This window comes from Leopardus geoffroyi, chromosome D3, assembly GCF_018350155.1.
Source record: "Leopardus geoffroyi isolate Oge1 chromosome D3, O.geoffroyi_Oge1_pat1.0, whole genome shotgun sequence".
Taxonomy (NCBI): domain Eukaryota; kingdom Metazoa; phylum Chordata; class Mammalia; order Carnivora; family Felidae; genus Leopardus; species Leopardus geoffroyi.
This window is the reverse complement of record NC_059339.1, coordinates 89937222-89963058: the sequence shown is the minus strand read 5'-3', so window position 1 is coordinate 89963058 and position 25837 is coordinate 89937222. Positions and strand designations below refer to the sequence as shown.

Here is a 25837-nt window from a genome sequence, read left to right as displayed (position 1 = left end):
ATAAATATTTGTCAAGTACCTTGGGGGGGGGGGGCGGGGAGGGGGGTGTAACCCGTCCAGCATCTCACCGTGGCACACAAAGAGTACACATGCGCCCAGCTCCACGGACCAGCCAGTGCTGGTGAGGAGAGCACACTTAGAGCAAATGCCTTGTGATGAATGAAGTGCATCTATCTTCTACAAAAAGACTCTAGGGAGAATTTTAAGAAATGCAGTGTCATTACAGAAAGTCACACGCTGGAAAACAAATGTGAGACACTGCAGAACCACAGCAAAAGAGTTGGGACAAACAGCTTCCATTCCTGCCAATTCAAAACTGAGATTGACCAAGATCACGTACCAGTTCTTGAGCAAATAACCATTCTTCCAAGAGCCTACACTTTTCCCTTATCCCGTTATGTTTGTGTCTAAGCCCCTCATGATAAGAAACATCTCACAATTGGGGATAGGCTCAAAGGATTCTGACATTATATGTTCATTCCTTTTAATCTGCTGCACCAAAAATCGGTAAAGTTATGAAACTCATTAATTACAAAGGGAAAATTTTTTAATTTAGAGCACAGATATCACACACTACCCCAACCAAGAAATCAAAATTAACACTCATCAGTAGCAAGACATATCTATATCACGAATGTCCCAATATAAGACTGAGCAGGGCGCAACTTCTCCACTGTGGTATTCCTGCCAAAATGCTTAACCCTCAATTTAATCATGAAAGGACATCAGACAAATCCAAACTGAGGGACATTCTACAAAATAACTGATCAGCACTCTTCAAATGTATAAAGGTAATGAAAAATAAAGAAACCCAAAAGGAACTGTCACATTCTGGAAGAGACTAAAGAGACAGAATACCTTAATGCAACGTGGGACACTGGATTGGATCCTGGACCAGAAAAAGGACATCCGTGGTGAAACTCAAATAATAATGTTATCATGTGTCTGGTTTTGATAACTGCACCATGGATGCATAAGATGTTAACGAGGGGATGTTGGTTGGAAGTCTACAGGAACTCTTTGAACTATTTTTGCAATTTTTTTATAATTCTAAAATTATTTCAAAGTATAAAGTGTTAACAAATCATTGCAACTGAATGATACAAAGGTATGAGAGGGATCACTGATTAAATGTAACATAAAGATAGGCTACATCCTCCAAAATTGTGCTAAAACAATCCCAGTAATTCCAAATAAGGCCTAAATTGGAATGAAATGTAATTATTTCATAAAAGCTTATAGCTAGGATAATGTAGTGAGTACAGTAACTTTCCTAGGGAACTGAAATCTCTCCAGATAAATGACCTACTTTATTTTCTCCCTTAATGTTTGTTTAATTCAACTCTCATTCATGGGCATGTAACTGTGCTAGAGCCTGATAAGATTCTGATATATAAGAAATGAACATTTTAGAACACTACAGAGAAAAGCATTGAGTAACAAAACTGGAAGTAATTTTTCAATCCTACACAATCTAGCAATTAATCCTGACACCCTTTTAGTGCAAATGTTGTGAAGAGGGAGGGCCCTCACACTTCACATATATTCCCTTCAGCAGTAAGTGGTTTTGACCTCTAGAGTGAAGTCCAAAAATTATCCCTGAAAATGTCAAAATGACTCTCTGAGAAATGCCATATTTCTAGTCCTTTTTTTCCCCCATTTAATCACTACGGTTTTGGTGCATTGCTGTTTATAGCACAAAATTAAGGAACCTGACTCTCTGAGTACCAGGGAAAAGATTATACTGGTATAAGCCCATGGAGTTTACTTAGTCTCTTCTTATAAGAGATCAAAGGCAACATCGTAGAAGACCAGGGTTCCCAAAGTGTGACCCCAGAGCCCAGAAGGAACTTGTCACAATGCAAATTATCAGCCCCAATCCAGACCTGCCAAATCAGAGCCTCCAGGGGGGAGGCTCAGCACATTTTTTCACAAAGCTCCCCAAGTGACTCTGATGCACCCTAAGTTTGAGAACCAATGATGGAAGCAGAAAGACTAGCCTGTAAATCAGGAAGCCTGACTCTAATCCCTGTTCTCTCACTAATCTCTGAGAAAGATTACTCAGCCTCTGTGGGGGCTCAGCCTCCTTACAAAACAAGGAGGGAACTGGAACAGATCACTGCCACAGTCCTTACACCCAGATTTGATCAATCTAGGAAAATATTCATTCCTCTAAAGCCTAAAACGAAAAGACCACCACAGCATTTCACCACCTATCTCTTTTTCATTAGAAAGAAACAATGAAAATGTCTTCTTTTCCTCAACTGGTCTCTGAACCGTATCTATCTAAAATAATTTATTTAGATAAAATTACATTTGCATTAACCAAAGCTATGGAAATGCTGATTCTAAGGTTTCATATTTAGTTCTATGTCAGGTGTGTGTAGGAGGAATCCCACATAATGACAATGTCTCTAGGAAACCCATCTACTGTAGACTGAATTACGTCCTGCATAATTCATATGTTGAATCCCTAGTCCCCAATGTGACGGTGTGGCCTTTGAGAGGTAATTTAATTTAAATGAGTTCATGAGGGTAGGGTCTCCAAAAGGAATCAAGAGCAGGGCACCTGGGTGGCTCAGTTGGTTGAGCATCCGACTCTTGATCTAGGTTCAAGTCATGATCTCACGGTTCACGGGTTTGAGCCCCGTGTCAGGCTCTGTATTGACATCACAGAGTTGGCACGGGATCCTCTCTCTCTGCCCCTCCCCTGCTTGTACATGCGTGCTCTCTCAAAATAAATAAACTTTAAAAAAGAAAATCTGTTTAAAAAAAAAAAAAGGAAAGAAGAGAGACTAGAGTTCTCTCGCTCTCTGCCATGTGAGAACACACCAAGAAAGTTGCCTTCTGTAAGCCAAGAAGAGTCCTCATCAGGAACCAGCACCACGATCCTGGGTAGAGCTGCGAGGCGTAAATGTCTGTGGCTTCAGTCCCCCAGGCTATCATATTTTGTTACAGCAGCCAAGCTATGACACTCACTCAAATGTCTGGCGTGGGATCTCACGCACCAGGTTATAGTTCAGAGCAACTGTGTCCCTGTCTGTGCATAAAGAACATGTGGGATCTGGGGCACCTGGGTGGCTGTCGGTTAAGCGTCCAACTTTGGCTCAGGTCATGATCTCGTAGTTTGCTGGTTTGAGCCCCACAGGGGGCTCTCTGCTGACAGCTTGGAGCCTAGAGCCAGCAGACTCTGTGTGTGTATGTGTGTGTCTCTCTCTGCCCCACTCCCACTTGTGCTCCCTCTCAAAAATAAAAATAAAATAAAAAATTAAAAAAAAAGAACACTTGTGATCAGACAAGAAGTATTTAATAAGTTTGAAAACAAAGAATTTTAAAACTTATAGGTCTAGACATTTTCACTGCTGCATAAGAAACACAGTTTAATTTCTTATCCTACTCATGGATTTATGAAGTGGGATTCTTCTCACAACTGTGATACCTGTGACCCCCACGATACCAACCTCTTCTTTGAAATATGGGAAAGAGGAGGAAGAGACTCTGTTTTATGAAGGTTAGAGAATTCTCCCCTAACAACACAAACCTAATTAGAGTCAATGTTGGGACAAATGTCCCATGGAGCAAGTGAATACCCACTAATCCTCGAGACCTAACTCACTGTAAGCTGCAAGCTCTGACCCCTCCCTGGCAGGCAGGTAGAATCAGACGCTCCCATATCTCCACGTTAGCAGTTGGCAAAAGGCACTGTATTTGTTTCTGTTGTCTCCCCAACCAGATCCTGAAACCCTCCGAGGCAGTGTATTACAACTCCAGCACCTAGAGCAGTGTCTGGAAAAAAGCAGGAACCAGTATTGGCTGAGGGGAAGCCACTTTACTGAATACCAGTGGAACTCTCTGTCCCGTCTTACGGGTTTTCTGTACATCTGAAATTATGCCAAAATAAGTTTTTAAAAAAGACACCAGTAGCAACTGTTTTCAGCAGTAATCACACTTGCCTTACCAAATGTGCGAGAAGACATCAACTACTGGAGAGCCAACGGGAGTTCCTAATCTCGAGTGTGACAAACTTGGGAAAGAACGACTACCAAACACCCGAGATTTGAATTCTGACGTTAACTTTGGTCACATTATTTAATCTGGCTTTTAACTGGTAGTTAACCAAGGGAATAACAATTGCTACTCTAGAAGACTGCGGTGCTAAGCGAAGTTTATAGAGTATACATCAAATGAGCTCTCCTAATGATGTTCTCATCAATACGTATTCGTGCTCTTCCCTTTACGGGTGTTCCAACTGGACTCACCCTTCACCCCAAAACAGGTGCATGCTGTAACTAATTCCACCAGCACTGGCCGTAAGGTTGTAACTCAGTCACCATTAGGGTTATGATTATCTATAAAATAAAGAAATCCTACACGTGTGTCAACGGATGCCAACCTTGCCAAGATGCCCTTCGCGTTCCTGAACTCCCCCAAGAAGTAAAAGGGCTACTCAAACTCAACACCACCGACAGGGGTCAGCAGCTCCAGGACCCACCTCCACCAGACTAATCTCCAGAAAGCGGGCAAGCGCACTCAGGACGTGCTCTCTGGCTAAGAAGAGGTGGGAATCTACCCGGGCAAAAGCCACTGCTGCAGACATTGGTGCGCCGCAGCCCCGGGTCCCCCCGCCCCCCGCCCCGGTGCCGAGAGCGGCTGAACCTGGGGGGCCTGGACCCTCCACCTGCAGTCGCTCAGCACTCGGTCGCCAGCGTCAGGGGCCGCCGACCGCACCAGCGTCCTTAACGGAAGGAGGCGCGGGTGGCAGCGGCGCCTCAGTGCCTCTGGGGGGTGACCGGTGGTGGGCGGGCGGCGGAGGAAACCACGGCAGGGACTAGAGACCCACACCTCCGCAGCTCCGCGCCCGGGCAGCTGTTTCACCCGGAGAGAGCCGGGCGGTAAGGAACGCCCCGCTGCGTGCAAGGCTGCTGACAGCCAGCCCCGCGGGGAAGCCGGGGCCCCGCTGGCCGCGCGAGCCCGGCCGCAGGCTGCCGCGCAGCGAGCGGGGGAGGGCGGGAGCGGAGGCCGGGCGGCGGCCGGGCCGCGGGCAGCGGGCGTGTGCCGGACGAGGCTGGGCGGCGTCGGGAGGGACCGGCGAGCGGGGAGGGGCGGAGGCGGGGGGAGGGGGGAGGAGGAAGAGCGAAGGGCTCTGGCGGGGCTCCCGGCGCCCGGCCGCCCGGGCCCGGGCCCTCAAGCCACCGCCCCCAGGCCCCGCGCTGACGCTGGACGGTCCCCGCCTCCAAACCCCCCGCCCCGGCCAGAGAATAACTTACCTGTTTGCCGACGGGATCGCTCCTGCTCGCCCCTCTGACTGACTCCTCCGGCTCACCGTCTTCCCTCTGGGAGGAAGAGGAGGGACTTCCTGTCTCTCCTTTGAGCGACTTCCGGCGGTTCCCAGGTCGACTCCGTCGTGGACCGAGCGCCGAACACCACGTCCAAAAAACAGAATCTCGGAACTGGTTTAGTGAAACCCACATCGGGTTCCCTGTTTCTTCCCCGAGTGGCCCGCAGAGCCCCTGTGCCGCCTTGTTTTCAGTCCATCCGCTCTTACCGGAAGCCACTGAGAAATGAGGCCGGAAGTCCCGCCCTTCCCCCAGAGAGGAAGACGGAAGGCCCACGGAGTCAATCTAAACCAGGGGAGATGCGTGTCAGGCTGGAAAGCTGGCGCTGTCCGAGCAGGAGGGCCCCCACCCCTTGGGATTTCCAAAGGGTCCCGGAGCGGGCGCCTCCCTGGCGGTCCTGGCTCCTCCCTACCCCCTTACTCTCCACTCCGCCCCGGCGCCCGAAGGCCATGAAGTGCCCTGAGGGCGGCGCGGGAGAAGGACGCGGCCTGGGCCTTGCGGGGACCGCAGAGGCCTGCGCCGGCCGGCGACCAGCGGCTGGCTATCCCCGGCCTGGACGGGGCGGCGGGCGCCCGGCGCCTCTGAGCCCTCACCCGAAAAGGCGAGGGTTTTGTGCTATGCCAGGCGCCTGCGCAGCTCCAGAGTGCGAGGAGACCCACTCGGGTGATTCCAGCAAGGGACCCTCGGAGTCAAGGCCCTGGGAAGCCTCGAGCCGAATCCTGACCCTAGCAGAGAGGCAGGGAAGCCGCAGGTGGTGGTTCGCCAGTTTGGCTGTAAAAGCTGCGAAGTACTCGGTGTTTAAAACGTCCCCTTACGGGCTGATTTCGTAAATGTTAACGGCAGGGCCCGAGGCAGGAGCCTACCCGGACCTACACTTCACAACCTTTTCTTTGGAAACCCAAAGTCTAGCAAGGAAAACCACAGCTTGAAAAGTTCAGTGACAGACACCCCGTCTGGGGTCAGGTTGGCTAGGAAAATCTGTGAAATAATCGGTTTGTATTTATAAAGATAATTTTAGGCAAACGGGATTTTAAAATTACTGCCTTACGGTAATAGTGCTAAGGCTTTCTAAAACAAATCATCTCTCAAGGTCAAGTCCACGCAATTATTTTTTTAAAAATGCAACTATTCAGGTGATGACAACTTTTCATATTTGTTTAGAATAATTTTCATCGGTGGTATCTGGTCAAATTCCCATTGGAATCCTTGTGAGTTCTCACGTCTGTGTTTCACAGCAGGTAGGATAATGCAGGTTGAAATAGTCAAATAACCATTCCAAGATCTGGCAGCTAGTAAAGGTGGGATTCAGCTTTGAACTCCAGTCAGCCTTTTCCAGCCTACCATGCCGACTCAGTTTAGTAATAGTGCATTAAAAGTTCCAGAGAAATACATGGAAAACAATTAGAACAGGTGGCTAGCCTGTCAATGTTATGTTTGTGCCATTAACCAACATTTACAGGTGAAAACAATGAAAATATTACCGGTAAAAGATAAGTAAAAAGCTAGATTCTGTCTCCAAAGAGTTCACGTGAAAATTACTTAGAATTTACTTGAAAATGTAGTACTTGTTAATATGACCTTCTAAATATCTGTTTTGACAGTGTTAGTCTTGTATGACATGGTCACAGGTCTCTGAATGGTAGCAGTAGTGCAGTTCTCCATATGGATTAGGCATCCTTTTCGGTCTTTGGGTGATTGGTCTTGCTACCTTTCTTACCTGGGAGATATAGTTAACGTGTTATCTTTCACCCTTGAACATTGAAATAAAATCTGAGTTCATCTTCAGTTTCATCCATTATGTTGCTGAAACCAGACTTTTACGTCATAATGTGACCTTGAGAAAGTCAGTTGGACCTCATTTTCCTCCGGGAAATTTTTGATGATGTGTGTGTTTTCCCTAATTTAAAAAAAAAAAAGCAAGAATAATGGATTTTATTCCTCCCTACAAGCTTATTCACACTCAACTAGAATTTGGAGAACATTTAATTTCTGACCTCATTTCTTTTTGCTTTATAATGTCTAATTCCCATGTCTCCTCCAACCAGATTCTGTAATTATCAGCATTTTACCATATTTGCTTCATTGGTTTATGCATATTTTGTTCAGAACCATTTGAAAATACATTGCGAACAAGATGCCCTTTTAACCCTACATGTCAGTGTACATGTCCTAAGAACATGGGTAGTCTCTGAGATAGCAATACAATTATCAAAATCAAGAAATTAATGCTGATACAATGCTCTTATCTAATAATCAGACCTTGGGGCGCCTGGGTGGCTCAGTTGGTTAAGCAGCCAACTTCGGCTCAGGTCATGATCTCTCAGGTTGTGGGTCCCGTGTCAGGCTCTGTGCTGATAGCTCAGAGCCTGGACTCGCTTCGGATCCTGTGTCTCCCTTTCTCTCTGCCCCTCCCCCATTCATTTAGAAGTGAGTCTCTCTCAAAAATAAAATAAACATTAAAAAAAATAACCAGACCTTATTCATATTTTTGCACCTATTTTTTATTGTCCTCCTGCATTACATAATTTAAGGGATTTGCAAAAGGTTACAGATGAATTGCCAGAATAGATAAAAAAGAATATCTTAGCCCCATGTGCTGCCCACAAGAGATGTTTATTAAAGATATCTTTCCATACCTTTTGGCCTCCATTTGTCTCTGATGGAGCAGAGATCATTCAGAACTTTTATGTTTCCCTATATGTAATTTGTCATTTTTCTCTGGCTACTTTCAAATTTTTCTCTTAATTTTTGGCTTTTAGCAGTTTGATTATGATGTGCGTAGCCCTGATTTTTCTTCATACTTAACCAGCTTGGTGTTTTCTGAGCTTTTAACATCTGTAAGTTTACCATGTTTGGAAAATTGGGGGGCATTATTTCTCCAAATATTTTTGTTCCCCATTCTCTTTTTCTCCTGAACTCCAATCAAATATATATACACGTCGACATTATATACAATTCACTGAGGCTTTGTCCTTTTTTGTTTTGTTTTCATTTTTTTTCTCTCAGTTCTTCAGATTAAATAATTTCTATTCATCTGTGTTCTATGTTCCCTTCTTCTGTTATCTCAAATCATCTGTTAAAACTGCTAATGATTTTATTTCAGATATTGCATCTTTTAGTTCTAAAACTTCTATTCAGTTGTCTCACCATTTCTATTTCTCTGATGAAGTTTCCTATTTGTTTACTTATTAAAAGCATATTTTCTTTTATGTCTTTGAGCAAAGCTGTAATAGCTGCTTTGACATTCTGTCTGCTAATTCCAATATATAAATGATTTTGGGATTAAGCATCATTAATTTTCTTTTTTCTTCATTAGAGGTCACGTTTTCCTGCTTCTTAAAATGTCTAGTAATTTTGAGTTGTATCCTAGACATTTAACTAATGTAGCTATTCTGAATTTAGTTACTTTCCTCTGAAGAGGTTGTTTGTGGTTGATAGTTTTAATAGGCAGTTAGTTATTCTGACTGTATTCATACTCCATACTTTGTCTCCCTTGTTGTGGTGGCAACTGAAATCTAATTCAGTTCCCTCAGCCTGAGCTGGGATGCTTTAATCTGCCTCACACAGGCTTAGTTCAGAGGTCATCTGGCAATTTAGGCAGAGTATGCAGAATTTGGTGTTTTTCCTTATGTGACTCTTCTTTCCAGAACCTCTCTCCTCTTACTGTGTCCTAATGTAGTAACCCTGGGCTCTGCCTTCTGGCTCCTCAAGTGAGTTTTAAATACAGTTTAGATGGCCTCGTTTATTCGATTCTAATTGTTCAAAATTTGAAAGAAAGCATTGGTCATTTTTGGTGACTAATCATTTTTGAAGATGAATTTAACAGTGACATTTAAAGTGCTAATTTCCTTTAAATTAACATGTACTTCCATTACTTTTAAATGCCTACCTACAATAACAGTAAGAATGTGCTATGAACACTTAACCACCCACACTAGAATTTTAAATCTACGTTCTCTTTGAATGCTGTTTTGGTGAATTTCAATGTGGGAGGTGAGATGATTTCAAACTTCACATTTTCTATCATAGTCGAAGGCATAATTTTTCTGACATCTTTTTTCATTCTGGATAAGAAATTATACAGCATAATGTTTTTAAATAAAATTTTTCCATGCAATGCAAACTTTTTTCTCTTCAATCTACTCAAGCTAAAAAAGCTCAGAAGCATTTATTTATTTATCATAACTGTTAAGAAATTATAGTCATTACACCTACCATCTGTGCTCTTCCACATCATGCTGGAAAAGAAAGAATACATCACTTTGCTTCAGAAAGTCTCCTGTATTTCTCTTTGTACTTCATCAATTGTTTGAGCCTTTGGATGGCTGAGCAAAATATAGAATATACCCAACCCAGCCTCTGCCTCCCAGAGCTTGCTTCCTATAGAGGAAAGTTCTTTACAGCATAGTTAAGAGGAAGATGAGCTTTCTTGAGTGTTACAAGCTCCAGAAAATATAAAGTGGATGTTACAAAGTGAAAGTAAGTGAGAAACCAAATTGAATAGCATTATCTTCTTTTGTGAACCTCCTTCTTTTTCCACTTCTAAGAAATTTGTTGAGCACAAATTATGGGCCAGGCACTGTGCTTAGCACAACTTCTCAGCTCAACTGGCTCATCAGCCTGTGGGAACAGATCAGTGTCGCCCAATCTTGTAGTTGCTCAAGAGAAATTTGTGCAATCAGTCCACTGATTTTGCAATGCTGGCATCCAATTCAGAAGTACTTAGGACACTGCAAAGGCCACATGAAACAGAGTGAATGGAGCCTTGAGCCACAGGTTGCTGTTTTGTGGCCTCTGAATTAAGGCATGATCCTTGTGAAGACACAAGTGCTGCCCAGCGGTATACATGTGAGCCACTATCAGTCACTGGCACCTCAGCATGACTTGTTGTATGTACTTTTCCCCAGTACTGGCTACTCCCAAGACAATTCCAACTAGGAAGAACATGAGAGGAAGAGGATAAAGACAGAAGTCCATGCAGGAGACAGCAGACCTACCAGAAGACACTCCAAAAATGCAACTGCAAAATTAAGAGGAAGATTTCAGCAAGCAATACTGAGCATTTTCTGTGTGCAGTGCACTCCACCGGGTCACGCACACTGCAGTGTGACACATACGTGGAAGAGGACTGCCATTTAGGCAGAGAGATTGGGTGAGGGCTTCTGCCATAAGCAAGCTACACAGGATTTGGCTTTCAGGCCATTGGATGTGACAGTGGAAATGGAAGGAAGTGGTGGCTTTTGAATAATGGAGTCACCTGGTTTTGATATTGAATTGGATCTGAAATAGAAGTGTCAAAGAAGATTTAGGATTCCAATAGTCCGTGTACCAAGTCAGGGAACACTAGAGGTGAAACAGGTTTGGGAGGATGGGCAAGAGTTCCCGTTTTGGATGAGTCAAGTTTCAGACATGAAATCTGCAGGAAGATCAGGGGTCCAGTTCTCAGAAAAAGTGGCTGAGTAGAGCTGTGCTGGGAGTCCCAGGCATCGGGCTAACAGAGACTGACAAAAGGATGTAGTGGAGTGAGCATGTGGAGAGAGAAGAGGCCCACATCAAGTCCCTTGATGTGCCCTTGACCCACTGCCCCCCTCCAGCTGCAAGTGCAGAAAACGTGTCACCGACAAGGCTCTCGCACCATGCAATGCACACTCACACAGGTTTCCAGGCCAATACACTGAGTGATGTTACATTGCTCAGAAGTGCTTGAATTTACTTTACAGCCAGCTTTTGTTCATTGACTAATATGAATACCCTTTTAATAATATAAATTGGTGTCCTAAACCTCTTGCAATAAGTTCTTGGGAACTCTGCCAAATACATCAGGTAGGCCCTGCAAAATCCAAAACGTCACATGATTCAACATAATCTGGCAAGCATGAACCAAGCTTAACAATAAAGTGTATCAAACACCTGTCCGTACTCAACAAATAGGAATCGATGTTCGCTACCATCAGAAGAAAAGCAGATCATTCATATAGATGCCCCCATGAAGCTGACACCTCGTGTGGTGTCCCATTTCTATGACGAGAAGCTGAATCATTAGCCTATGGTGCAGCCCTTTTAGATATGATGCTGCAACTTTTAAAACTGATATTTCAAAAACCCACAAAGAGATTAAATGTATTATGCTTTGATTTTATTTGGAATCCTAGGAGAAACATTCTTAATAAACTCTTAAATTCTTCTCCATTAATGTCATTTAAGTAATGAATTTATAAAGATTGAATTGATTTGTTTATATACACTCAACTGTAGAAAAATTACATTCTTTTTGTTTGTTTGTTTACACCATCAAATGCAATCAAGGCAAACAAGACTGTTAACTAAAATGATTACTAAATGCAGCATTAGCTGATGGCCTTAAATTTAGAATGTGTTACTGATGTCAGGGCTGATTAGATTCATTCTCTATCTAAAACCGATGCTATTAAAAGCTTTGAGCAATTTAGAGGTAGTCACTGAGTAAAATTCCAGCGGGGGGAGGGAAATTCTATCAGGATTGATTCTCCTGTGGTGACTTTACGTGTGCATGGATGTCTGGGGGGATGGGGTAGGAAGAAAGAAGAGGGTGCAGGAGAGGTGGTTGGTTGGCATGAATCCTAGAAAAGGTAAAGAGCCTTGAAATAGAAAAAGTACTCATCTTCACAAAGGGAATCCCAAATGGCATAAGGATACAACTACTGACCATTTCTGTTTCAGAACTTTCCAAGAAGCAAAGCAAAATAAACGAAGGAGAAGCAAAAGGTTAAGAGGGCATCACACTTTAGTTACTCCTCTACAAATGAACCCACAGGGAAATCATGGTAGCCAGTGGTGGGACCAACAGTTTTACTAACAAAAGGAATGTGTGGTAAAGGAAAGGGTGATAGAAACACGGAATGAGTATGTCATGAGCACCGCCAGAACCTAAAAGCACACTGGAGTGATCAGGCCCATCAAAGTGCCAGGGAGAGTCTAGTGGAAGAACTGTCCTTGTGCTCCAAGGAAAGAGTGAGTCTACTCCCGGGGCTCCTACAGCTGGACTTAGGGAGATGTTGCAGGTAGCTGTGACTTCAGAAAGGTGTGCCACTGGGATGGTACACCATTTCCAATATCTGTGCCTTTAAAATGTTTTATTACTGGCCCAAATGTCGGAAGATATTTTAAATGGGAGGGAAAACATTATTTCCTGGATGGAAATTCTCTGGATATTTAGATTCTACTCCTATGCAGGGCTGCAGGAGAAGGTATCTGTCAGTAGGTCAGCTCTAAGCTGGAAGGTTCCTGTCATTACAAATGAAGCTTAGCCATCTCTAGGAAAAAGGCAGCAAATAACTTGGATCCTTCTATGTAGTTCCACCTAACAAAAGAAGAAACAAAGAGAAACATTGTTATTTCCATGCAAATGACGGGGCAAAGTAGCCTACAATGTAAATAGGAAGGTTTGGTGATGGAAATTCAATCGCCAGTATGTAGCACGTCAGAGGGTTACCATGTGGAGACTTGGGGTTTGTGTGGTGAAGGACTGGCCCCTCCGAGGAATCTGCTAACCTGTTGATTTTCTCATTCTGAGAGTGTTCCCCATCATCAACAGCACCCAGCGGGAGCATCATCACACTCTTTTGGATGATATCCTGGAATATTCTGGCAATCGGTATGGTTGAGCCATCCCGGGTCATGTCTGGCTCTGTTCCAAATACTGAAACACAGGAAAGAAGGCATTCGAATAAAATAATGACAACACTACCCCTAGCGATCTTCTCAAATGCAGTGTTTGCTTTCTCTTTTCTTTTTTCTTTTTCTTTTGTATTTAACCATTAAATTTGGTGCCTGGGTTAAGTAAGCTTCTTGATATCGTGCAGTTTATATTCTAAAATAGTCACTAGAGGCAAGAAGAAAACCATGGTTGCCTTCTTTACAATTACCTACTTGGGAAAAAAAAAAACAAACAACAAAAAAAAACCTTTTAGGGGCACCTGGGTGGCTCAGTCTGCTGAGCGTCCAACTTCAGCTCAGGTCATGATCTCAGTTTGTGAGTTCAAGCCCCACATCGGGCTCTCTGCTGTCAGCTCAGAGCCTGCTTCTGATCTTCTGTCCCCTCTCTCTCTCTCTGCCCACCCCCTCAAAAATGAATAAATGTTTAAGAAAAACTTTTTAAATAAAATTTTTATTTTGAATTGTAAATTTTATAGAAAAGTTGCAAAAATAGTACAGAGTTCCCATATGTTCCTCACTTTGCTTTCTGTAATGTTAACATCTTATATCAGTTAACATCTTATATCAGTAAGTTATAAAGAATAAGAAATTAATATTGGAATAATATTATTCACTCAATTCAGACCTATTTGAATTTCACCAATCTTTCCCTTTTTCTATTCCAGGATCCAATCCAGAATCCTAACTGCTTCTTAACTCTCCTCTGGTCTGTGACACTTTCTCAGTCTTCCCTTCTCTTTCATGACCTTGACCCTCTTGAAGAGTACTGATCAGTTGTTTTGTAACCTCATCTGGGTTTGTCTGATATTTTCTCATGATTGGAAGAGGTCATGCATTTCTGGCAAGAGTATTGCAAAACAATGCACCTACTTTTATGGTTGCTTCATGAATTAAATATTTGGAAAGCGGGACTTCTTTGGTTTTATAAGCAATATATAAATAAATAGCTGTATTCAACTGTCACCTGAATGTTGTTGTTTTTCTGCTCAGCTGCCAAGGTAGCCCATGGAATAGTTTTCATGGATATCCTAGGGTCTAGCGACATGAGTTGAAACCGTCAAGGCTAGGGCACAAGTTGCCAGTGACGGAGGGGAGATGCAAAACAAAGACACAAAAGATAACATGCCGCATGTTCTTTATCCACAGAGCGAGGTGTGAATGTGAGTCCGGGTGATGTACTTTGCTAGGAGAACTGGCTGTGCACACAAATGAACCAAAAGGTGCCTTATGCGTTCCTGCGAGAGTATTTCCGGTCTTTGCTGCTGACCGGGACATTTCAATCCCACATCTCTCCTCAGCTGGCAGGGCACTTACCTTCCTGAGTCTTCTTTCTCTCTTCCTGGTTTCCACAGTTTGGTGGGAACACCCGGCGCCAGCCGGAGCAGCAGGAGCGATTGCGTAGACAACCCTGGCTCTAAGTCTCAGACTGTCCTCAGACCTGCCCTCTAATGTTTATGGTTTTACTCTTACTATATTTTTTAAATAGACAGTGGTGAAAGCGGAATTGACCTTAATTTTATTTATTTGTTTCGAGAGGGAGGGAGAGCGAAAAGAGGATCCCAAGCAGGCTCCACATCCAGTGTGGAATAGGACGCAGGGCTCAAACTCACAGTGGTGAGATCATGACCTGAGGGGAAATCAAGAGTCGGATCCTGAACCAACTGAGCCACTCAGGCGCCCCCGTCCTCTAATTTGTAATGTCCCTGTCCTTGGTACGGATAACCCTGGTAAAGTGTCACTGTTCCCGGGTGGTCTGAACCTCGGAGTCCAGCTCAGCTCTGACTACTGTGGGGCCTGGCCCGAGGCCTCACCCAGGATGGGACGCCCACAGGTCCATACAAACACGTGTCAGTGTTTTCCCACTTGGCTTTTGGGGAGACTCTGAAAATCCCCCTGCTTTTCAGAGATTCCCCTACTTTGCAGTTGTGGGCAGTGTCAGAAGCCAAAGAGACTAGTATTCCTTCTCCCCGCCCAGGCAGCCAGGGCCCAGGCACGTGTCCCGTGCTCACCAACCACACGATCCGGCCCAGGACTTGAAGTATGTGCCATCAAAATAGGGACCAGCGAGAAAATCCCAAGTACAGCTCTGCTGCCTTCTCTACCCTTGGACAAGCAGGGTGGCAATAAAAAAAGACCACTGGTTTTAGAGTCAGATAGGCTGGAACTGAGTTTATGTGTTTGGTAACTTTGTCCAATGATCTCATCCCCAGGAAGCACCTCTGTGGAAATCCCACGTGGCCTTGGAGCCATTTGCATCTATGGACCTCACAGAGAGTGGAATTTGAAGACCCAGATATCGCGAGGATGGGCCCACAGTTAGACCCCTCCAGGGTGAGCCTGGCTCTTGGGGAAGGCCCTACCTTCATGTCGTGGGTCTCGTTTCCTGTTCTCCACCTCGTGCTGGCCTAAGGCCATGAAAACCCACCCCTCCCTGTGACCAAGAAGAGTGAATCCTGGGGAGCCTGGGGGGCTCAGTCAGTTAAGCGTTCGACTCTTGGTTTCGGCACAGGTTATGATCTCACAGTTCGTGAGCTAGAGCCCCATGTTGGGCTCTGCCCTGACAGCACAGAGCCCGCTTGGGATTCTGTCTCTCCCTCTCTCTCTGCCCCTCCCCTGCTCATGGTCTCTCTAAATAAATTAATTCATTAATTTAATTTAAAGAAAGAAGATGAAGAAAAGAAAATCCCCACAGGGCGGCCCACTGTAAGCTGGCTCCCTCCATGAAATTTTAGCTCCTTCCTCATTTTTAAACCCCAGAGTTCCTTTACTTTCAAGCAAATTCAGCTGTGCCCTTTAAAGGACATTTTTATATGTTGGCCATCACTTCCGTAAGTATCAGAGGCTCTCAAGTCCACCATTTTGCCCCAAATTCAGGCTTCCAGACATAAACCCTAATCCTGGCCTTGCCACCTCCAGCTCAGTGCCCTTCAGCAAATTCCTTAATGTCCTCCAGAGTGTATGAACCAGGGGAGGCTGTTGGTAGGGGCGGTGGGACAGTGTGTATGAAGAGCCCTGTGCATAGATGGCACTCAGTGACGTGGCCTTGGTGGGAAGGAGGGCCAGAGTGAAATTTGGAATGTGCTGCCTTCTCCACTGCCCCACCAGGCACCACACCTGCTCCCACGGTAAACTGGCAACTCGAGATATCGCAAGTCTAACCTGTTTTGATGGCTCTTTTGGCCGCAAGATACTGATTATCTTTAATATTTGCCATCCACGGCTGTAGTCCCAGTGTCATAGAAACAGTCATCTGGTTGGAACTATTTCTTTTGGAGAATATATGTTCAAGATGCTGCTTCACCTGAAAAGGAACATTTTCATTTGTAAGAGAACATGTCAAGTTATTCTCACACGCAGTGACTATATAGCAATTTTTCATCCCAGCCTGACAAATTCCAGTGCTGTGATTTTGCCTTCATTCTTGCAGAGGGGCCTCAGGGACAGAGAGCTTCAGTGGTTACAGAAACACTTGTCTCAGGACCCTGCAGTCCTCAGCCCTCCGCCCGCCCATCCTGACCACAGTGTCAGACTTCCGACGCCTGGTTATTATGAATTTTGGTAATTAGGAAACAATACAACTTCTCAATTTGAATATCCCTCCTTTTTAACTCGTCAGTACCTTAGTGACTATTGTGGGAACATTATGCTTTTGGAAATTTCCGGAAAGTGGGGGCAATTCTGAGCTCAGCTATAAAAGAGCATTTGATCAGAGTCCTTCTCTGTCCCCTGGGCTCCATTCCAGTTGCCACAATGGAAATTCTCCCAAGAAAAACTATACTCTGAAATATCCCTCCCATTCATTCCTTCAACAAACATCTATTGACTTCCTGTCATGTGGCAGGAACTGTCCTAGGTGCTGGGAACACAGCTGTGAGCAAGAGGAAGACAGGCCTGCCCTCGTGGGGATTCGTATCTCCTGAGAAAGAGAAACAATACGTCCAAAAAGAGAAGGAGGGAGGGGGAAAAAACAGGGACAGAGACTGGGAAGGCAGGTATTTGGGGATGTAATTAGTGCTAAGAAGACAATAAAAGAGGTCAATGAGACAGAGTTGGGAAGAGGTATTCTTGGAGCCCATTTATCCAGAGCCTACTTTCTGTTGAACTGGAGGTAAACTGATGATAGGTTGATAATTTGGACATGTAACTCCTTCCAGATAACATTTTCATTAAAACGGCTGCTTTTAGAGTACTGATTTCAGACACCAATGGGCAAACTAACTACAGGCTTGAGCATTTCCGGCTCCATCCGGCCGTAGGCAATCAGCTTTTCCATCTGTGTGTAAACCAATCTTGCCTTTATGTCAACTGTTTAATGTAAAAATATTTCCCATCACTCCAACCCCAAACGGTTATTTGTCTGACTACTGTAATTGCATACAATTACAGAAAGAGATTTCACCAAACAAAAATTATATTGGTTTCTTGACGTGTGTTACAATCCCTTTTATGTTGGGAAAAAATGATACGTCAGTGCCAACAACTGAATAGCCCACTAAGCCGTGGGAGGTGGCCCTCAGAAATGGGCCAATGCACATCTGTCACCTGTTTTTCCACCACAGACGTATTCATGTGAGGGACCAGACGGATTGAAAATTTTCCGATAACTCGGCCAGGGATGACGGTTTTAGCTCCAGGCTCATCAAATGCACCCTCAATCCCGTGGATTGACAGCGATGGGTACCTCCATAGGTGCATTAGAATTTCCTCCTGAATTAAAATAGAATCATTTTACTAAATTAAAGAAGCTCAAGGAAAACTGTTCAATTGTATCGCTTGTATCGCCGATTTCTGTGCATCTCTAGCACTGTTTGTGACAAGCTAATTATCACCTTCCTCAGATGTGTCTGGACTAGCCAGACAAGTGGGATTTCCCCTCCAGACCTGAGACAGTCTGCTGCCTCTGGCTGACCGAGCCGCTCCACCGATGAGGGCCCCTCGTCGCTCACGCACTCAAGTTAATAGATGGCAAAGGGGCCCTTTCAGAATTTGGGGCTTGATTATGAATTTCTACCCCCAATCATCACGATGATAAGTTGTGTAGTAAAAGCATTTTCTTTTTTCAGAAGGCTTCAAAGAACTCTGCGTATGGTTGAGCCAGTTTTCTTTGCTGCTGTGACCAAGGCGGAGCTGGTCTGAGGGAAGAGATATACTTCACGGTAACAAACTCTATCACGTCTGTTCAACAGGGTTCCCCTTCTCCTGGCAGGTCCCCCAGCCACCACACACCAGAGCAGCAAAGGTTTTAAAAAGAATAAGAAGGAGGGGCGCCTGGGTGGCGCAGTCGGTTAAGCGTCCGACTTCAGCCAGGTCACGATCTCGCGGTCCGTGAGTTCGAGCCCCGCGTCGGGCTCTGGGCTGATGGCTCAGAGCCTGGAGCCTGTTTCCGATTCTGTGTCTCCCTCTCTCTCTGCCCCTCCCCCGTTCATGCTCTGTCTCTCTCTGTCCCAAAAATAAATAAACGTTGAAAAAAAAAAAAATTAAAAAAAAAAAAAAAAGAATAAGAAGGAGAAGGGGAAAGAAACCATCCAAATTTGCCAGAAATGAATGCTTTGGGCTCTGGTTTACTTACACTGAGGCGGCAAGGTAGTAACTCACAGATTAGCCCCCAGGGCTCTTGATTTTGTCTATTAAAATGAACAACTGGGGGTCTTGGAACTGGATGATCAGACTCTTCTCAATCTTTAAGCAGACAGGAAGCGCGGACAGCCGAACGCATTGGGTCTAATACACCGATTTGGAAAAGCATGTCTGTGAGATGGGTGGCTGCCCCAAGGTCACACGCCCGAGGCCAGTGCTGGGCAGACCCCACACAGACTTCTGGTTGATCTGGACCTTAGGGAAGTAAGTGGCCACGAAAGTGAAAATCTGCCTCAGAATTAACATCTGCTTTCAGTTCTGAGATGTGTGGATGAGCAGAACACGGTAAATCAGGAATTGGGAAAATATGATTTATTACTGTCATTCCTCTTTCAGATCAGCCATCAACTTGTGAGCATACCTTGGTGTCAAACAGAAATTTCTTAACGTGGCTGCTATGCCGGTATTCCTCCAGGTCCAGATCAATGGCTTTGTACATTTTTCTCTCTTCTTCCGTAAGAGGAGCCACTTGGTCATAGATTCCAGGGATCAGAATATGACCAGATGAGTCCACCAGGCTGCCTGCAAGGGACACGGGAAACAAAGCCAGGGAGGGCTTACGAGTGCACTGAGGTTCCGGCCCAGGCGCGGGGGCCCGGGTGACTCCTGTGGCCGCAGCGGTCCTTGTGACGGGCCCTGGTCCCCCTGGGCAGAGCCGCTAGCAGCACTCACGTCTCCAAAGGACAGAGCTGGCAGACTCTGCCTGAGCCAGACCCATTTTAATGTCTGCCTCATCAGGGCAGGGATGGAAATACAGGGTCTGCGTACATGTAACTGGGTAGGACTTAGCTGCATGACACTGGTCCTCAATTGTACCTTCTGTATCAAAAACAAGGTTCGTTTTTTAAATGTTCACCTATGCTGAGTTAAAAAGTAATATATGTTCATCATTTAAAAACTTAACTACGCATGGGTATGTCTATACAGCATTCCTGAGGAACCAAAAATCATCATTCTCAGCTTCCCCCCCCCATAAGAACCATAATATAATAAGTACTCATCTTCAATCAAAAGTATAAAATCCTTGAGATCAAGTCTATGAGGCATACATGATGACTACAAATGCGTTCATAGTGTATAGGCAGGTATACCAGTTTGTTATTTCTGAAAGAGTTTGGGGATTCATAGGAAGGGGGGGCGGAATCATCAATGAATATCTACAGAGGAGGTAGATTTAGGAAAACACTGCTCACTACCTTGAAAAAATACTTCTCAAAGCAGCAAGTAGACTAGTGGAGATGGTGAAAAATGTATGCGGGACATCGAAATTTCTCTTCGATCCACGTGGGGACTCTTATTCAAGTGAAGACACTCCGTAAAACATATGCCCCACAGGCTTAATGAGATCGTAACTTGACAATGTCAAAAAGCTACTGTGACGCACTGTACCTTGAAGCCTTCCTGTTAAAGCTGACACTTGACAAAACTCGGGGCTGGAGGCTCTGTGAGCACCGGTGTGTCCCCCCAGTTACGGGACACCCGCTGTGCTCAAAGAACCAGAGGAGTGCTGGGGACGCTGAGGATACGTTAAGACCCTGCTTTCGTCAGCAATGGTGCCATCTGTGGCCACACAGGCTGAATACCAAGTGTGACCCGGCACAAGCAGACCAGCGGGTGGTCTGGCTGTCTGCGGGCACAACGGGATCCAAGGCAAACACGCTACCAAAACCTACAGGGCCGGTGGTAGGGTGGTACGTAACAGGTGTCCCAGCACTCTGAGGCCATCCTCGAAAGCAAGACCCCAAGTTTTGAGGGCACCAAGGCAGCAAAATGAGAAGGGAGGTCTTCGCTGTTCTGGTTTTCGACCACCTCCTCCTTAGCCCCTCCCCGGGTCCCCTGTGTATGTCACCCAAACTTCCACAGCCACCCTGGAGATGGTATTGCAGACCGCTACCCACCTCCCTGCGCTACCGCGTTATGGGATTCGCCGCATTTGGCCCAGCAAAGCCTGTGTGAAACATGTAATGCAAACCGATTGATAAAACTGAACTTAAAAACTAAGCTGGGTGCCAAGTGACTGGGACTGGCCGCCACTGGTTTGCAGGCCACCCTCTGCACCCTCGCCAAAATCAAAACCGAACCTAAAAGCACCACCAGGAATCACCAGGTCCCCCCTTCGGGCCACGTCCCTAAAGGTCTGCCGACACTCTTGTACGCAAGGACAGAGCTGCAAAAGTGCACGAAAGACAGACCCCGTCCGTAATGCGGCTGGAAAGACACAGGGTAAAGAAACACCTGAGGGTCCACGAGCAAAGAGCTGTGAAGGGGAGCGGACACCCAGGAGCAAGGAGCAGGCAGGGCGCCAGCCAGGTTGTGTGGGACGCGACCGGCACAGTCTCGATGGTGAGAAGAGATGGGTGTTCGAAACGTCAAGGTCAAAACAATGAAGACCTGAGACACGCAAGCAGCCAGGACGCTCAAGTGTCCGTACGGGACACTGAGCCGGGACATTGTTCCTGTCATTTCAGGCAGCCGTGCCAGGCATCACCGTGGGGATGGGAGTCAGGGGTCCTTGGCAAATCAGGCTGTGACGTGAGCAGGGGCCTTGCCACACGCTCACTGCACTTGGCCGGGGCCCGGGGGCGGTTTCGAGTCTCGGGGCCTGTTTTCCCAGGATGCAGGACAGCCGTCCCAGCTGCTGGCGGGACAGAGCGCAGCTGACACACCCCGAGTCCCCCGCCCCCTGCCCCGCGCACCCACCAGCAGGGAGATTCACGGGAGGCTCAGCACGCAGTGGCCTCCAGGCGCCGCAGGACCCGCCGGAGGGAAGACACGCCCGCGCCATGCGTGCTTCTGTCCTACACGGCGTGTTCTCGCTGCGTCTTTGCCCAGTCCTCCAACACCGAACGCGTCGGCAAGAAGAAGGACGTTTGCCAAGAGTTCATCTCCCCACCCCCTCCTCATTTCCCACTTGAAATCACCATCCTCCGAATGGGATGTGATTTCTGCAGCCACGAGGGCCTCGGCCGGGAGCCCAGTCCGGAAGCGCAGGGGAGGCGGAGGGTGGCACCTTTGAAAACACATCAAGTAACCCTTGATCCTCAGGAGGCCCCTTGGAATCTAACGTTTGGTAAAAGCGCCCTGGACCTGGTGACCTCCCTGCTTTGTGGCTTTTAGGTGAGGGCAGTAGGAATGCCCACAGAGGAATCCCCAGGACCAGAGGGCTCTGTGCAGACTGAGTATGCCCACCCCCACCACCTCCGACCTCCCACCTACACCCCACTCTAAGCCTCTTTGAAAACAGGAACTTGCGGTGTTCCCGGGGCCAGGGGGAGCTCCCTGTATCCCCCTGGTGGAGACTCCATGCCTTTCATACCGTGGGCACTCAACACATGTTTATGACTCATTAGCACTCATGGTTACCGGGATCACACAGACAAGGAGCGAGGACAGAGAGATTAGGAACTTGCACAAGGTCACACAGCAGCACCTGACTAACGTGTAGGGCACCTGCCAGTCTGCAGGGGGGAGAACCCAACAGCACCCGCTCTCCCTGACATCCGAACGTGCCGCGGCCCTCAGGGAGAGCCCGGGAGCCAAGACGCTGTCGGGGTGAGCAAGCAAAATCCCTGCTTGTCATCTGGTCAGTGCTGCAGTTCAACCCTACGTCCTTCAGGTCTTTCTACAAAGCATATGAAAGCCATATAGAAGACCCAATCCAGAGTCAGTTCATTATGGATTATTCGATTTGTCTCAAAAATAAAAGAAAGTCGGGGCGCCTGGGTGGCGCAGTCGGTTAAGCGACCGACTTCAGCCAGGTCACGATCTCGCGGTCCGTGAGTTCGAGCCCCGCGTCGGGCTCTGGGCTGATGGCTCGGAGCCTGGAGCCTGTTTCCGATTCTGTGTCTCCCTCGCTCTCTGCCCCTCCCCCGTTCATGCTCTGTCTCTCTCTGTCCCAAAAATAAATAAACGTTGAAAAAAAAAAATAAAAAAATAAAAAAAATAAAAAAAATAAAAGAAAATAAAAGAAAGTGAAACCATGTGTTTTTCATTGTGTTCGTGATCCGGATTGTTCTTAACAGAACCATGTGCATTTGTAGACTAAACGGAATTCTGTGCCTGGGTGAAACCTTACAGTCCAAGAGGATGCGATGCAGCAATCGTGATTGGGGGAGATTGAAATGTACCATAAAGATTTGATGATGCTGTTGTTGAGGAAAAGAAAATTATCTCTGGTAAAACAGAAGATTAACTCTTTTTCCCCCCACAATACCGAGCTGCATGCTATGTGAATTCTTCTGGAAACAATTTAAAAACTTTAAAAGAGAATGGATTATTGTATGCTGTCTGATATTTTCAAGCATATGAGATATGGTCTAAGAGTTATATTTTAGGAAAAGTAGAAGGTCATAAGGGACTAGATAGATGATAGATAAAGAGACAGAAAGAACAGGGAGGGGCCCCTGGGTGGCTCAATCAGTTAAGCGTCCGACTCTTGATTTCGGTTCAAGTGATGATCTCACAGTTCAAGCTCCACATCGGGCTCTGTGTGGACAGTGTGGAGCATGCTTGGGATATTCTCTCTCTCTCTCTCTCTCTCTCTCTCTCTCTCTCCCACCCCCCCGGATCTGCCCCTCCCCTCTCATGAGCTCTTTCTCCCTCTCTCTCTCTCTCTCTCTCTCCCACCCCCCTGCATCTGCCCCTCCCCTCTCATGAGCTCTTTCTCTCTCTCTCTCTCTCTCTCCCACCCCCCCCGCATCTGCCCCTCCCCTCTCATGAGCTCTTTCTCCCTCTCTCTCTCTCTCTCTCTCTCCCACCCCCCCGCATCTGCCCCTCCCCTCTCATGAGCTCTTTCTCCCTCTCTCTCTCTCTCTCTCTCTCTCTCTCTCTCCCACCCCCCCGCATCTGCCCCTCCCCTCTCATGAGCTCTTTCTCCCTCTCTCTCTCTCTCTCTCCCACCCCCCTGCATCTGCCCCTCCCCTCTCATGAGCTCTTTCTCTCTCTCTCTCTCTCTCTCTCTCCCACCCCCCCCGCATCTGCCCCTCCCCTCTCATGAGCTCTTTCTCCCTCTCTCTCTCTCTCTCTCTCTCTCTCTCTCTCTCTCTCCCACCCCCCCGCATCTGCCCCTCCCCTCTCATGAGCTCTTTCTCCCTCTCTCTCTCTCTCTCTCTCTCTCCCACCCCCCCGCATCTGCCCCTCCCCTCTCATGAGCTCTCTCTCTCTCTCTCTCTCTCTCCCACCCCCCCGCATCTGCCCCTCCCCTCTCATGAGCTCTTTCTCCCTCTCTCTCTCTCTCTCTCTCTCTCTCTCCCACCCCCCCGCATCTGCCCCTCCCCTCTCATGAGCTCTTTCTCCCTCTCTCTCTCTCTCTCTCTCTCTCTCTCTCCCACCCCCCCGCATCTGCCCCTCCCCTCTCATGAGCTCTTTCTCCCTCTCTCTCTCTCTCTCTCTCTCTCTCTCCCACCCCCCCGCATCTGCCCCTCCCCTCTCATGAGCTCTTTCTCCCTCTCTCTCTCTCTCTCTCTCTCTCCCACCCCCCCGCATCTGCCCCTCCCCTCTCATGAGCTCTTTCTCCCTCTCTCTCTCTCTCTCTCTCTCTCTCTCCCACCCCCCCGCATCTGCCCCTCCCCTCTCATGAGCTCTTTCTCCCTCTCTCTCTCTCTCTCTCTCTCTCCCACCCCCCCGCATCTGCCCCTCCCCTCTCATGAGCTCTTTCTCCCTCTCTCTCTCTCTCTCTCTCCCACCCCCCTGCATCTGCCCCTCCCCTCTCATGAGCTCTTTCTCTCTCTCTCTCTCTCTCTCCCCCACCCCCCCGCATCTGCCCCTCCCCTCTCATGAGCTCTCTCTCTCTCTCTCTCTCTCTCTCTCCCACCCCCCCGCATCTGCCCCTCCCCTCTCATGAGCTCTTTCTCCCTCTCTCTCTCTCTCTCTCTCTCTCTCTCTCAAACTAAATAAACTTAAAAAAAAGACAGACAGGACAGACAGATGGGAGATAAATGACAGATAGCGTAGCTAGGTAACAGATGATCGACGGATACGTTTCATTGTTTACTTTGGGGAATGAATGAGCAAGAATCTCTACCAGGAAAAACAGTTCTGAAGACCCTAATGGCGCAGGTGGACTGATGGTGCCCTCTCGAGACTGCCGAGGCCAAGGGGATACAAGCCAGGGGGCCAGCGGTGACGCTGTGTCCGCACACAAAGAAAAGAGGCTTTTTCTAGCTGACTCCCATAGCGGACATGCTTTTGGGGACATGTCTGGCCCAAAAGGGACACGTTGTGAAACTTTCACAGAAGTACCCTTTGTGCCAAGTGAAGACAGATCCAAGTATTGTGGGGTCTGATGCTTCCCTGAGAACCTCTTTTTTTAAAAGAACACCCAATTGTGAACACAAGAGCGCAGAGTCCCTGCCAAGCCTGCAAAAGGGGCTCATCCAAGTGAGGCCCCTGACTATGAAGCTTCCTTGAACTCCCGGGATCCAGCCGGATGCTGGGCAGGCCGACATAAGCAAGAGATACAGGAAGAATCAAGGTGATCAGGGCGGGCACTCTGGCTCTCTGGAAACACACACACGTACACATGACCTCCGCTTCCGTACCCCAGACACACTGCAAGGTCAGGGGCAGGCAGCCACGAGCAGACCCACGGGAGTCCTTGTGCCACTGGGGGCCACAGCAACCTGGACAAAAGGAGCCAAGTGGTGCCGATGTACTTGGCATCATCTCTGGATGCTTCTCCAGAAGGGTCTCTCTGCTAGTGACCCCGAGCATGGCCAGTTGTGTCACAATATCCAGTAAAAGAAAAGGGGGTGAATTGAGGAAGAGCTTCAGTCCATGAACAAAAGTAACGTGGACTCAATAAGCCCAAGGAACATTTAGCCAAAGCGGGGGAAGCTGGGAATACGGTTCTTCTTCTACGCGACCCTTACTCAGAACTGGCTTGGAAGCCAAGGGAGGAGAGATGCACTGAACCAAACGGAACTGTATTCTAGTAGGTTCCCCAGTGATTAAAAAGTGAAATGAAATGAGACATTACCAAGAAGTGCAATCAAATCAGCCATTGGCTCATGGAGGATGCCACCAAAGGTTCCTGAATGAAAATCTTGATCTCGGCATTTCACCTGGAAGGCAGGGAAGAGAGAAGACAGGCGCTTACCCCTGTGGTAGCTCTGGCAGCAGCTATCACATGGTCGGACACACCCCACATGCTGTCCTTCAGGACTCGGGTG

General features: G+C 47.0%; 2 protein-coding genes across 2 annotated transcripts in view; both read right to left on the bottom strand.

Annotated features, from left to right (window-relative positions):
* Nucleotides 1-5376, bottom strand: part of ZNF407 (zinc finger protein 407) — a 41614-nt gene extending 36238 nt beyond the window's left edge. Inside the window, exon 1 of the mRNA XM_045457306.1 lies at nucleotides 5268-5376. The gene's annotated coding sequence lies outside the window, so the exon portion shown is untranslated. The remainder of the gene's footprint in view (nucleotides 1-5267) is intronic.
* Nucleotides 5377-11455: 6079 nt separating this feature from the next.
* The window catches only part of CNDP1 (carnosine dipeptidase 1), a 30711-nt gene continuing 16329 nt past the window's right edge, over nucleotides 11456-25837 (bottom strand). The window contains exons 7-12 of the mRNA XM_045457309.1: nucleotides 25645-25729; nucleotides 19030-19190; nucleotides 17574-17738; nucleotides 16191-16332; nucleotides 12867-13014; nucleotides 11456-12675 (exon numbers count right to left, since the gene is read on the bottom strand). Of these exons, the coding sequence (XP_045313265.1) occupies nucleotides 12606-12675; nucleotides 12867-13014; nucleotides 16191-16332; nucleotides 17574-17738; nucleotides 19030-19190; nucleotides 25645-25729 (771 nt within the window). The 3' untranslated portion in view covers nucleotides 11456-12605. The remainder of the gene's footprint in view (nucleotides 12676-12866; nucleotides 13015-16190; nucleotides 16333-17573; nucleotides 17739-19029; nucleotides 19191-25644; nucleotides 25730-25837) is intronic.